The sequence below is a fragment of the Camelus dromedarius genome, chromosome 11 (genome assembly GCF_036321535.1).
Source record: "Camelus dromedarius isolate mCamDro1 chromosome 11, mCamDro1.pat, whole genome shotgun sequence".
Taxonomy (NCBI): Eukaryota; Metazoa; Chordata; class Mammalia; order Artiodactyla; family Camelidae; genus Camelus; species Camelus dromedarius.
In genome coordinates, this window is record NC_087446.1 from 6,418,703 (window position 1) to 6,432,453 (window position 13,751).

At 44.0% G+C, this 13,751-nt stretch overlaps 1 protein-coding gene across 3 annotated transcripts in view; it reads right to left on the reverse strand.

The window, feature by feature from the left end:
* The window catches only part of ACO2 (aconitase 2), a 47,712-nt gene that overhangs the window by 32,033 nt on the left and 1,928 nt on the right, over positions 1-13,751 (reverse strand). The window contains exon 2 of one of the 3 annotated variants that reach the window (XM_010983510.2): positions 13,358-13,399. The exons of the other annotated variants lie outside the window; for them this stretch is intronic. Within the exon in view, the coding sequence (XP_010981812.2) occupies positions 13,358-13,399 (42 nt within the window). The remainder of the gene's footprint in view (positions 1-13,357; positions 13,400-13,751) is intronic. 3 annotated transcript variants of the gene reach the window in all.

Sequence of the window (13,751 nt, forward strand, 5' to 3'; positions counted from 1 at the left end):
TCTCCCTGCCCCAGCCACTGGCAATCACTAATCTGCTGTTTCTATGGATTTGTCCATTCTAGGTACTTCGTATAAATGAAGTCATACAATAGGTGGCCTTTTGTGTCTGGCTTTTTTCACTTAGCACTCTATGTTATCTTTTTTTGAAGTTGGACCTCATTAATTTCATGATCCAATAATAAGTCAATGTATGCAGCTTGAAAACATTACCTTAGAGAACCTCCAATTAAAAATATTAGTTACATAACTATGTATGTTAACTAGATTTACTGTGGTGATCATTTTGCAATATATTATGTAATACACCTGAAACGAATACAATGTTGTATGTGAATTATACCTCAATTTAAAGTAATTACTTACAAACATCAAACCCAAACAGACAACGAATGACAATTATCCTGGGCATTTGCAGCGTTCCGCCGACTGCACTAGACGCCCCCAAACCTCAGCCCATGCACTTGGTGCCTGTCTGCACACAACTATCCACGAGGAAAATGGGAAAAATAAAGACCATGTAGCAAGTTGTTTTTTTTTAAGTCAAATTTATTACATTTAAAACATGTTCTCTGTTCTGAATCTTTCCTCCCTATACCTTTGGTATTAAAAGGCCCCCCCCTTTTTTTCTCATTAAACTTTGTTTTAATGGGTCTCAAAATTCTGTGACAGATTTTTGGTCAAGTTGTTTCCATTAAAAAGTACCAATTTTAAAAACCAATAACTTATAACTGCCACACACACAAAAAACAAATGGTCCACAAAACATTCTCCTTTCCTTCTGAAAGGTTTATGATGCATTGTTATCATTAACCAGTCTTTTACTATTAAACTTAAATGGCCAATTGAGACAAAGGGATCTGAGACCGTTCTTCTACCACTGATTAAGACTGAGGTGGCAGGTATTGGGGATAATACTCATTTAGCCTTCTGAGCTTTCTGGGCAGACTTGGTGACCTTGCCAGCTCCAGGTGCCTTCTTGTCTACTGCCTTGATGACACCCACAGCAACTGTCTCATGTCACAGACAGCAAAACAGAAAAAGGCCCTTTCTTTTAAGAAATGATGGTGATAGGAGATGAAGATTTGGTGGGTTTTTTGTTTGAATTTGGTTTTGTTTGTTGCTTTGCTGTCCCTACTTAGAAAAATTTAAAACCTGCAACCTCATGTTGACCCCTCACTTCTGTGCATGCATTTTGGTGTCCTCTATCATGCAACTTTCCCAGAACAAAATGGTCTTTGAGGGACAGGGGCAGTCACTGGACAACTGACTGGACAAGACAGATGGAGGAAGGAAAGCTAGGATTTTACTTTGACCCTTATAATCTCAGCAGCAGCCAGAAATGAAGAAATGATAAGCAGGGTTGACCCTGGTGAAAAGCATCTACCTTCAGTGTCATTCTCTGCCTCCCCTCCTTCCTCCCACCAACCCTTACTCATTTGTTTATTCATTCAACTGTCCATCCACCAAATAGCTATTGAGTGACTATGGGTGCCAGGCATTGTTCTAGGCACTGGGGCTACAGCAACGAACAAAATGATCCAATATTCTCTGCCCTCTTGGGACTGACATTTGGGGAGGTTAAGGGGGGAACTGATGGGGAGACATACAAGTAGAGATAGAGAAACAAGTAAAACCTCAGTCAGCTGGTGTCTTGAGAGAGAGCGAAGCAGGAGCAACAGGTGAGGGAGCCAGGGAAGTGCGGGGAGGTGCAATTTAAAATAGGATAGTTGAGAAAGGCTTCAGTGGGAAGGTGACACTGAAGGTGCAAGCCAACCTACAAGTATCTAAAGGAAGAGTATTCTAGACAGAAACTGTAAGAGTCCTCCAAAGTGAGGTAGTACCTGCTATGTTCAAAGAACAGCAAGGAAAGAAATCTGTAAACCCACACTGACAGCCGCATTATTCTCAACAGCCGCAAAGCAGAAGCAACCCAAGTGTCCACTGATGATGAATAAACAGGATGTGGTACATACAGTTGAATACAAGTCAGCCTTAAAAAGGGATTTTTAAAAGTCTAGAAAATTCTGACACACGCTACAATATGAATGGACCTTGACGACATTATGCTAAGTGAAATAAGCCAGTCATAAAAGTACAAATACTGAATGATTACAGTTATATGAGGTACCTGGAGTAATTCAGTTCAAAGACAAAAAGTAGAACGGTGGGTGCCAGGAGCTAGGGGGAGAGGGAAATGGGGAGTCAGAGTCTGATGGGTACAGCCTCAGCTTGGGAAGATGAAAAAGTTTTGGAGATAAATAGTGGTGATGGTTGTGCCATAATGTGAATGTGAACAGTGTGAATGTACTTGATGCTACTGAACTGTACACTTAAAATGGTTAAAAACTTTTAATTAAAATATATAGGGAAAAGAGAACAGTAAGGAAGCCAGCATGGCCAGAGCAGAATGAACAAGGAGGAGGGCAGTAAAAGACCAAGAGGCAGCAGGGGACGTGACTGTACAGGACCTTGCAGAATATGGTAAAGACTGTGGACTTTCCTCTGAGCACAATGAGAAGCTAATGGAGAATTCTGAACAGGAATTACATGATCTGACTTATTTACAAGGATCATTCTGGCTGCTGTATGGAGAACAGAAGGAAGCAAGAAAACCAGTAGGAGGCCAGCCTAGTGAAAGATGATGGTGATTTGGACCACAGTCACTGTGGTGGAGGTGGTGAGAGTGGGCTGGGGTCTGGATATATTCGGAAAGTACTGACAATAGGATTTGCTGACAGAGTGGCCAAGGAGCATGAGAGAAAAGTCAAGAACATCACTGAGCTCTGGGCCTCAGTAACTGAAAGAATGGAGTTGCTCTGAACTGAAACAGGGAAGACAACAGGAAAAGCAGGTTTGGGGGTGAGATGGGGAGGTTGCCTGTCTGACACCCAAGCAGAGGTGTCAAGAAGGCAGCTGGATCTTCATCCAAGGTCTCATCCCCCTAGAACTCTGCTAATTACATGGTTCATCTTGAATCACATATTGTCTGAACTCAGGGTGACCCCAGCTCACCAAATAATCTTTTTTCACTTAACAGATGAAAAAATGAGTGCCCCAGGTCACACAAACCTAGTTAACAGCAGTCTGGAGCAGAGCTCAAGTCACTCAATTCTCAAGTCAATGCTTTTGCCACCACACTACTTCCCTAATTAAAACGAATGTGTTACTGATTCATTAAACACATTATTTAGCCAGCCAGCCCCGGACTTTGTGCGGTGGTGCGTGAATTAATGAGGTTGGCAAGACAGACACAGGCCCTGCCCTTGCTGAGCTTAGAGTCTGGTGAAGACAGATACCAAGTAATCACTCCAGAAGCTATGGAAGCAACTATGTAAGAGAAGTGCTATGAAAGAAAAGTTAAGTGGCTGTAACGCTGTAACAGTATAAAGCTGGAGAACCTAATCCAGGCTGGGGGCAGGGCTTCTCCAAGAAAGTAATATTTAATCTGAGAAGTGAAACATTACTAGAAGTTAGCCAGGCAAATACAATGGGGTAAAGGGGAAGGAATCCAGAGAACCTGGCAGGCAGAGAGAACAGCGTGTGCAAAGGCCCCAGGGAGGAAAGGACTCATAAATTGAAAGAAAGAGAAAGCCAGCTTGGCTGAAGCAAAGGGAGCAAAGGACAGTGGAAATGGCAGAAAATAAGGCTAAAAGGTAAAAATGCAGCCAGGTATCATGACGGGTCTTGCAGGTGTATGAGAAAAGCACCCTAGCAACCTTGAACTACAGCTCACCCGAGTCTTGGCAGAATACCTCGGAACGCCAGAGGATAGGAGGCCTCTAAAGGAGGTATGAGGCCATCTCCCACTCATCTCCTTATCTCAGAATGTAACCCCCGCTTAGTGGTAACAGAGCAGCCACAACCTGCAGCGCAGCCATCAGCTCCTTCTGTTCTGGTGCCGCCCCTTCCGGTGTGTGTGTCTAGGACGCAGGGAGCTGGCACCTTCAGCTTCTTCTTCTCATTCTGTATCTAAGTAATGAACTGTCTGAACATGAAAGTGGTTCACTGTACCTTCACCAGTCAGTCAGGCCTTGACCTTCTTTTGTAAATATGTATAAACTTTACCGTAGGACATGTTAAAAGTTTAACTTGATCCTAAAAGCAATGGGAAGCCACTGAAATTAAGCAGGATCATATCTGCATTTTCAAAAAAAAAAAAAAAAACCACCACCACCGTGACTGCCATGTAGACAGTGCATTCAACAGGGACAGAAGTGAACAGGTTGATGGTGGCTTATCATATGACCTCTTTTCTATAAATACCATTTGTATTTTACTACTTGAGCACCTATTCTGTGCCAAGCAATAGGACACAGATACCAAGAAGACAGTCCCCACATTTATATACCTTAGTGTGGCCATGATCAGCACATAAATGCAACTCCTACATGAAAAAGTAAACACACAGAAGGGGCAGGAGTGCACAGAGGGAACAGTTAACCCTGCCTGGGATGCCCGGACAAGACTTCACTGACCAGCGCTGTGGCGGATAAGAGGGGTTTCAAGGCTCTCAGAGGACGGACAGTACGATAGAAGACCCAAAATCAACACGTGAAGCGTGCAGGAGCTATAAACCACTCAAAATGGTGGGAAGTAAAAGACAAAGCAGGAAATGGTGGAAGGTCCAGCAGGGGAAGGAGGGTGAACCTGTGGTTTACAAGAGGCAAGCAGCACAGTAAAAAGAACTGAGATCTAGCTCAAAGGCCCAGCTCTACCGTTCAGTTGTGTGCTATCAAGCAGGTTTCACCTCTGAACCCAGTTTCTTCATTTGGGAAAAAGGAATAAATATCTACAGTACCATGTGAGGTCTGATATGACATGAATAGGTTCCCAAAAAGTAGCAATTAGTATGTAAAATGCTACAAGCAGGTTGTCATTGGTTTGTTTTTTAAGTAACATTTACTAGGGTTTTTCCTCTCATTTAAAAACGGAAGATGTATTTCACGGAGAAAATTTAGAGAACACAAAACACAATTTTACGACTCCCTGAAGCCTGTCCAGGAATACCCAGCACCACCACCCCTCCACCAGACTCCCTGGCCTGATACCAGGTACCCAGTGGTGTTTAATACTCAGTGGCACAAAGAGAGGCACCAAACACCAGCCCATCCTGCATCCACCCCTCCCCAGAGTCCCTGACACCAGGGTACCCACAGTACCCTGTTAGGGTTGAGGTTTCTAAGCAAAGATAATGATAATAATAACAATAATAATTACTACTAGTAGTAGTAGTATTTAATACTTTCTATTGAGTGCCAAGTTATAAGCACTTTATGAACAGCCCTATTGTATATGAGCCCCATTTAAAAGATGAGGAAATTGAGGGCTGGAGAAGGGTAGTAATTCGCCCAATAAGGTCTCACAGTTACACCAGCATTCAAAGGCAGACTGGCTCTAAGCCCAAACACTGAACCCTCCAAGTGTCTCCTGGAAATTCTAAGTATTGGTTTGGACAGGAATGAATTAAAGAAACCAAATAAAATCAAAATGGAATAGATGCCAAACTGTTAACAGTAGCTATCCTTGGAGGGCGAAATTACGGAGAATATTTTTACTTTTTATATTTATGTAATTTGAACCTTCAATATTGTACATACATGAGTTTTAGAATAAAAAAATTTAAAGAAATATAAATTATAAATATGTGTACTACTAAACACATTTTAAATTGGATTATAAATTTTTAAAAACATTAGAAAGAGATACATCAAAATGTTAATAGTAGCTGTCTCTGGGTGGGGGTGGGTTATCTCTGGGTATTACAAATAATTATAGATAATTTTTATGGTATTCTTTATACTTCTGTATTTCCCAAGTTTCCTACGATGGGTAACTATATAAACAAGAAAAAAGGTAAGAATTTAATTCTACCTTAAAAACAGATATTACTGAGTCTTACAATACCTGACTACTGTGGCTGGGTTGTGAGTAGTCCAGATCAGTATTATTTAAAGAAGGAGGACAACTTGGGCATTTTTTAAAAAATAGCTTATTGGGGTTTTGTTTTTACTTCCTAAGTCCAAAAGTAAAACATACTCAATGCTCGGTTTAACCTGGCCCCAGGGCCAGGAAACATTCCAGAGATCACCCATAGGCCAGCCAACCTGGACATCACAACAACTAGGAAATGGGTAATTTCTTCCCCATACTTGGAGCCCAAGTCTCAGTCAGGCCTTCTGAAATTCTCATGAGTAAATACCAGGCCCTTATGTATGACAGGTATGTCTACTAAGCCCTCACTCTCCATTTTCTCAGTGACTTGGGGACCATGGGCAGCATCAAGGCAGAAAACTCTTCAGGAACCTCTACAAGCCCCTGATTCAACGGGATTGGTCCAGGAACAACAAATGCTTCTTATACTGAACAGAAACATGCCACCATCATATCAGGCACAGAGCCTGGAGATGGAGACCTGGGCTCAAATCCCAGATGTAGAACGTTGTGTGGTTTTATTTAACCCTTCTATCATGGCTTTTTTCCTCCACGAGTGGGGATAACACCTTCATAGGCTGCATTCTAAGCACTCCTATAGCACTTCCTCTGTTACAAAACACTCCTTCCACTTGGGTGGGAATCTCCCATCACGGTGACCAGTAACCAGAAGCCCTCAGATCTGTTTTGGAATAAACAGCAGTAGCTAACATAGTGCTCCATGCCAGTTACTCTGAAAAACCTTGCTGGACAGAGCAGTCTCCCTAATTGCCCTGAGGATACAGAGGCTCAGGGACAGGAAGTGGCCCGCCCAACGTCGCACAGCGTGGAACCTGCTGAGCCCAAGCCCTTCTCACTGTGCTACGGACAGTGTCTCCCAACCTCTGTCCAGGCCTGGCAACCAGGTGGGCTCGGTCCTCCATGGGGGCTCAGTCCCCACCGCTGAACCGGAGTACCTCTCATGGAGTCTGGCTTCTTGGTCTTATGGTACCCCCTCCCTTGCTGGCTGGAATACAAATCTGTAGGGCTCCCAGAGAGTAAGGGAGGCTCAACTGATCTTGCACTTACTGACACAGAACAAACTCAGAAGGAAGCAACATAACCAAAGGGGACCCACCAGGGAGTTACGTAAGAAACGAAATGAAAAGAAATGAACAAAACTGTGCCAAACAAGATCACAAAGGTTACCTTGTGTCATCTTCCCTACAACTGTGCCAAGTGAGATTGTTGCAGGTCATTTTGTCTTCTGTGTAGGTGAGAAAATGGAGACTCAGACAGGTGAGAAGGTAAATTCCACTAAAATGTAAGCTCTGTGAGGGCAGAAAACTTGTCTATGCTGGTCACCACTATGTACAGAATCTAGGATGGCGTGTGACACAGAATAAGTTCAATACTTGGTGATGAAATGGATGAAGGCAGAGCCATGAATAGAACACAAGTCTCTTCACTGTGCTTTCAAATTCAAGTTGTAAGTATCTCTGGAAAAGGCTGTGCCGAGCCATTAGTGCCTGTTCACAGAGCCAAAGTATACGAAAGGGACCAACCTGCCAGCCTGGCTGGGCCAGTCTGACCTCTGTTCATCCTACTAAGTATGGCATACTCAGTGCTGCCTTAGGGAACCATGTGTCGGTAGGCGCCAGCGCTCAGAGCAAGCCTAGGAGGTGGCCGAGCTGTCCAAATAGGCTGGGCTCCTGGAAGAGGCCTGGTCTCTTGAGGCAGCTGCTTCAGCAAAAGACAGAGAAGCCACCAGCCCCATTCTGACCTGTGGCATGCACACTCCAACCCCAGTGCCAAGTCACAGAAAGGGCATCACAGCTTAGAATTTCAGCTCCCCTTGCTGTGGGATCTCAGACAAGATTTGTCGCCTCTCTGAGCCTCAGTTTCCCCTTCTGTAAAATGAGGGTAAAACAGTAAAGATTTTGTGAGGATTAGAAACAACGAACTGCTTGTAAATGCAGAGGAAAAAAGTGAAGAATGACAAATATACCAAATTGCCATCGGTGGTTGCCTTTGGGGACTAGAACAGAGAGAAGGAAAGAGAGCTTTTATGAACATATTGCATTCTGTAAGGAAAAAACACATGAAAAGCAGAGCTCAGTAGCTGGGCTCCTGGCAGGCATTCAATAAATTACTCAGCTGCTATTACTCAGCTCTCCTGGGAGGAGATGCTATGCTCTGGAGAAAGAACCACAGGGTGCTCTTTCCCCCATCCCCTCCACTCCCTTCCCAGTCACCAAAGACCAGGAGCCTCAGAGCAGGACACAAGCACCAGGACAGCACATCTCAGACTGAAAAGGTCTCACCTATCCACTCATTCCATCCCTGAATGCCTGACAGACCCTGCCAGCAGGGGGGTGCTCTACCTCACGGGGCTACCCACCCATTTTACCAGCAAGACGACTTCAAGGTCTCAGGAGGGGTTAAGACCCTCAAGTGCCTTCAGCCAGCCTCACAGCTCTTAGCAGCCAGCTGCCAGCCCTTCCTGGCAGGGAAGCCTCAGGCGAGATTCTGTCTAGGTGAGCAACACAGGAATGCAGTCAATACCCTCCATAAGAAGCACCATCTTCCCACACCTCTGCTGCTTCTAGTAGTTTTCTCCAACTCCTGGTAAGCAAATGCTTGGCACCCCTCCCAAGAATCCAAGGCTAAACAATTCCCTCTGCCACCAGGCCATCAGCTAGCTTGGCTGCAATGAAACTGGCAGGCACAAAAGTGATGCAGTCCTTTTCAGAGGCTTGGAAAGGGTCAGGGAGGCCGGTCTCTCCCAAGTCATAGCCTTTAAATGGACTCCAAGGCAGTAGGGTGTTCCTTTAAGGAATCAGTTGATAGATTTACTCATCTGTCTAATTCTCCTTTGCTGTTGTCTGGGGCAGAGACTCCAGGTACACCATGAACTGCATACAAATCCCAAGCTCTGCTCTGGCCCCCACACTTAGGAAGGGCATCCTCTGCAAGCTCAATAGGCAGCCTGTGAGGCAGCCCCACAGCTCCAGCCTCTCCCTCTCAAGCTGTGCTGGTATTTGTGCCAGGAGGCAATCACAGCCCCAAACAGATACACATCCAAACAGGGCATGGAGCCAATCGAACTGTGTCCCTTATATCTAGCCTACGCCACAGAGACCTGGTTTCTACTCTATCCCCCAGGGGAGTACTCTGGGGAAAGAGTTTGACTGAATGGTAAAAAGCCTGAGTTCTGCAGTCAAACAAACCTACATTCAAAACCTGGCTCAGCTGCATGCTGGCTGTGACCTCGGACAAGCCATTTAACCAATCAGGGTCTGTTTCATCACTGTGAAAACAGGCTAATGACACCTACATCTTAGGGCTGTTGTGAAGGACAAGTGAGGCAGTGTTTATCCAACAAGCCCTGGGTTCAGTGACTGGCACAGCGGGGCTCTCTATATCAGTGTCTCTAGTGCCAACAGTGCCGTGAGGCAGACTAAACATGCCACCCACATGCAAGTTTCAGGATGGCCCGGTCTGGATTTAGCTCCACCCAGGACGCCCCCTCCCCTCCTTGTGCATTATAGTTATTAAGACGTGACTTCTTCCGTACCAGCACAGAAATCTTCCCCAGGCTGGGCCCTTGTCTTAAATCAGTTCCGTAGCATTCTCAGCGAAAAATGACAACAACAAAACAACACAAATGTCCAGCAGGAGGTGGAGGCGCCCAGCTACACAGCACTGGAGTGCAGGGGTTAAAGGGACTCCTGAGACAGCTCAGGTACCTCTCACTCAGAAACTGTCTCGGTCTCTACAGGGTGAGAGCAGAAATACTCCAAACTGGGCATAATTCCCCAAGGAATTTCACATTTAATGATGAAAATTCTGCAAATGTAATTCTAGAGCTCATCCTCTCAATGTAGCTCTTCACCTTCCAGAATGAAGACAGGAAGTCAGTGGACCCATGTCTATCCCTTCTCCCAACTCTCTCAGGAGTACCCAAAAGGTGTTCCTGCACAACTACTCCATACCCATATCCATGCAGATTATGGGAGGAGCAAGCAATTTTCCTAGAGCTGGTCTTTTTATAAGCTGAGGATAAATGCTGGAGCAACAGAGACTGAAGGCCACCTCCAGGGCTGGAGACAGACTAACTTTCACCAGGTGCCTATACCCTGCGCCAGATTTGCCCCAAGTGCTTTATACACACAGTCCCATTAATACTCACAACCACCCAGAGAGGCAGAAGATACTGTGCCCATTTTACAGATGATGAAACCGAGACTCTGGGACTCAACTATTTTGCCCAGGGCCACACAGCAAAACTGGTGCCTTTTCCTTTGGCCCAAGCTTTGCAGAATGAACCCACAAAAATCATTCTTCATGCCTTTTAGGATCCCCTAAATAAGGAGCTTCTACAGTTCCTTCTGGAACAATCTGAGGAAAAAGTCTGTCCTTTGTCTCAATGTTAGCAAAGGCCTGTTCCTAAAATAACACTGGAAATGATTCACAAATTTTTATAGTGCATTATAAAGTTTAAAGAACTTTCCAAACACTATTAGGCCTTCAGGATCTTCTTAATGGGAGGGGAGCTATGAATCGTCCCATTCTGCAGATGTGTAACCTGAGAGCCACAGAGGGTGGAGACCTTGCTTGAAGCTACATGATAAGTCGGTGGTAGAGGAAGTCTCCCTCTGGTTTCTGCTTTTTCTTTTTTGGTTTATTTTTAAATCCTTTTTTAATTTTTAAATTTTTTTCTTCCAGTTTTATTTAGATATAATCGACATACGGCTACTTAAATTTTAAGGTATACAGCATAATGAGTTGACTTACATCATGAAATAATTACCACATGTTTGGTGAACATCCATGATCTCATATAGATACAAAATTTTAAAAATAGAAAAAATATATTTTTTCCTTGTGACAAAGAACGCTTAGGATTTACTCTCTCAGCAACTTTCATATATATAACACACAGCAGTATGAATTATATTTATCATGTTGACCATTACATCCTTAGTACTTATTTATCTTATGACTGGAAGTGTACCTCTTAACAAACTTCATTCAATACCCCTCCAACTCCACCACTCCATCTCTGCAAGTGGCTTCCGTGCAGTCCCTCCCCTCCTTTATGCTACGGGGACCAGAGCCCACCACCGCCTTCTAAATCACGTGCTGGGAAGAAAGCTGGAGCCAGTGAAGGCAGACCACTCAAGCACCAACACTCATTTTATTTTATTTTATTCAGTGGAGGCACTGGGAATTGAATCCAGGACCTTGTGCATGCTAAGCACGTGCTCTACCACTGAGCTCTACCCTCCTCTCCCAACACTCATTTAAAATACTTCCCAGATGACCCTCTTGAAGACACTAGGTACCACAGTAAGGCCTGAGATGACCAGCGCTCACTTCAGACATGATGTTCACACTCAAATGAGAAACCCTGGGGCAAGACACTTGAGTCCATCCAGCTTCCTCACCTGTGAAGTACAGGTACTTGTTGAGAGCTGATAAAAGGGTCAAGAATTTATAAAGGAGCTTCAGCCCTCGACTAAGTTTAACAAGTACTATGCAAATATATGACTACTGAATTCAAGTTCACGCATCCTTCAGTTGCTCAGACCCCAAACCCGGGAGCCATCCTTAATTACTCCCTGTCACTCACATTCCACATCCAATCCAACTGCCTCCAAAAGATCGCCACCTCCAGAACCCTAGTCCCAGATACCTTCACCGCTCCTTGGATAATTCTCCCTGCCTCCTCTTTTGTCCCTCTGGGTCCATCATCCACGCAGCTGCCCGAATGATTCTTCTCAGCCATAAATCAGATCCTGTCACTTCACAGCTTAAAACCTTCCAGTGGATTTTCATTACACTTGGAGTAAAACGCAATTTCCTTACCAAAGCAGACATAATCCTGGCTCCCACCTCTTGCTCAGACCTTCCTCTCATCACCTTGGCCATGCTGGCCTTATTTCTTATCCTCAACACACTAACTCAGACCTATCTCAGGTGCTCTGCACATGCTGCTCCTTCTACTTGAAGTTTCCCCTCCCAAAATGCTGAAGGGGCTGCCTTCTTAAGTATCACCTCAAATGTCACCTCTTCTGAGAGGCCTTCCCCAATTACCCCAGTTAAAGCCATGCCACACCCTCCCCCCTCCTCTCTACAACACTATCTTGTTTTATCTTCCATGTATCACTTCATAGCCACAATTTCTTGTTTGTCTACTTGTTTGTCTCCCCAGAACTACAACATAAGCTCCACTATTTGTTCATTATTACACTCCTCGTGTCTACAACAGTGCTAGGCATATAACAAGTTTTCAATAAACATTTTAGGAACAGTTGGTTCAAAAGGCAATGGTGTACTGCCCTAGTCCTCAAGATGGTGATTCTACTCCCTTTGCCCAAATTTGAGATTGGAAGTTTATTTACCCATCCATTAATCATTCATTTACTCACTCAATTCAAATCAATAGCTGACTATAGGACATGAGAAGGTACCATAATGAACATGCAACCAGAATGACCTATTTCACAATTCAAAGCAAGATTTTTTTAACACAGCACTTTTACGGAAGCATTTTTAACTTCTGCCAAATATGTCAAACTTCTTTGTAGTTAACTGCCATTTCAGATTTACATGCAAAAGGATACATGACTTCTCCAAGGTCATATGATAAGAACTCAGCGTCCCAGTTCCTCAAAGCAAAATCAAAGACTTAACAAATGTATCTGCAAGTGCCCAACCCCTTATTTACCATCCATAGTCACTTACCCTAAAACTAATTTTAAAAAAAGAGAGAGTTCATTCATCTCAGCTTTCCAAAATGTCACCTCCATTTTCTTCACTCTGTTTCTAATCTTCCTATCTGGTAGCAAGTACTGTCCAACAACAGAACACTTTCCACTTGAAGAGCACTGTTCTCTGGTTATGGACCATTAATGGTAGCCTGGTTGGCAGGCTGAGCCTTGATGCCAAAGGGAAGCAGTACTACAATACAGGTGCTAGGACCCTAGGCTTGGGAATCAGAAAGGTGCAGATTCAAATCACATCTGCTAACAACTAGCAATAAGGCCCCAGATAGGTTTATTTTTATTAACAATTATATAGCACTTACTAGTTGCCAGCAGCTCCAAATACTGTGCAACTATAATATGATTATTAGATAAGTCAGATGTCCTGTTATCCATTTCTTACAGGTGAGGAAACAGGCACAGAGAGGTACAGTAACTTGCCCAAAGTCACAGCTAACGAGTATCAGAGTCACATTCAAATAAGTAGTGTGATGCCAGAATCCATGCTCTTAGCCATGACACTATGCTTCTGCTCTAATTCTGTTTCTTCATCTATAAGACAGGGCTAGTAAATCTGCCTTATCTCATGGGGTCATGTGAGACTACTGGCACACAGTAAGGTAAATGTTAGCTACTCTTAGCGGTAGTAGTAACTGCCATCATTCTATCATCTTCACCTTTGGTCCAGTCATGGTACAGCCAGGAAGACCTTTGGTTTTCTGCCAAGAGCAAAAGAAGAATATTTTAGCTGAGAAAGATCTCCAAGGTCCTCTGAAGTAGAATACATTAGGACATAGCTGAAGTTCCATGAGAACAGGAATTGTCTGCTTTGCTTCTCATTGTACCCAGAGCAAATGATGGGTACTCAGTAAATATGTGGTGAATGAGGTAGTAATCAACTGAATGCATGGACAGGGTTCTGCAGACATGGCAAATAAGGCAGTAGCATCATTTCTCAAATGTAGCTAAACACAAAAGAGGTAAATTTACAAGGTTTCCAGAGGACAGTGGTAACTGGCCATTACTGAAGACAGCATGGCTATTAGGAGACACTGGGGTATAATGCTGTTC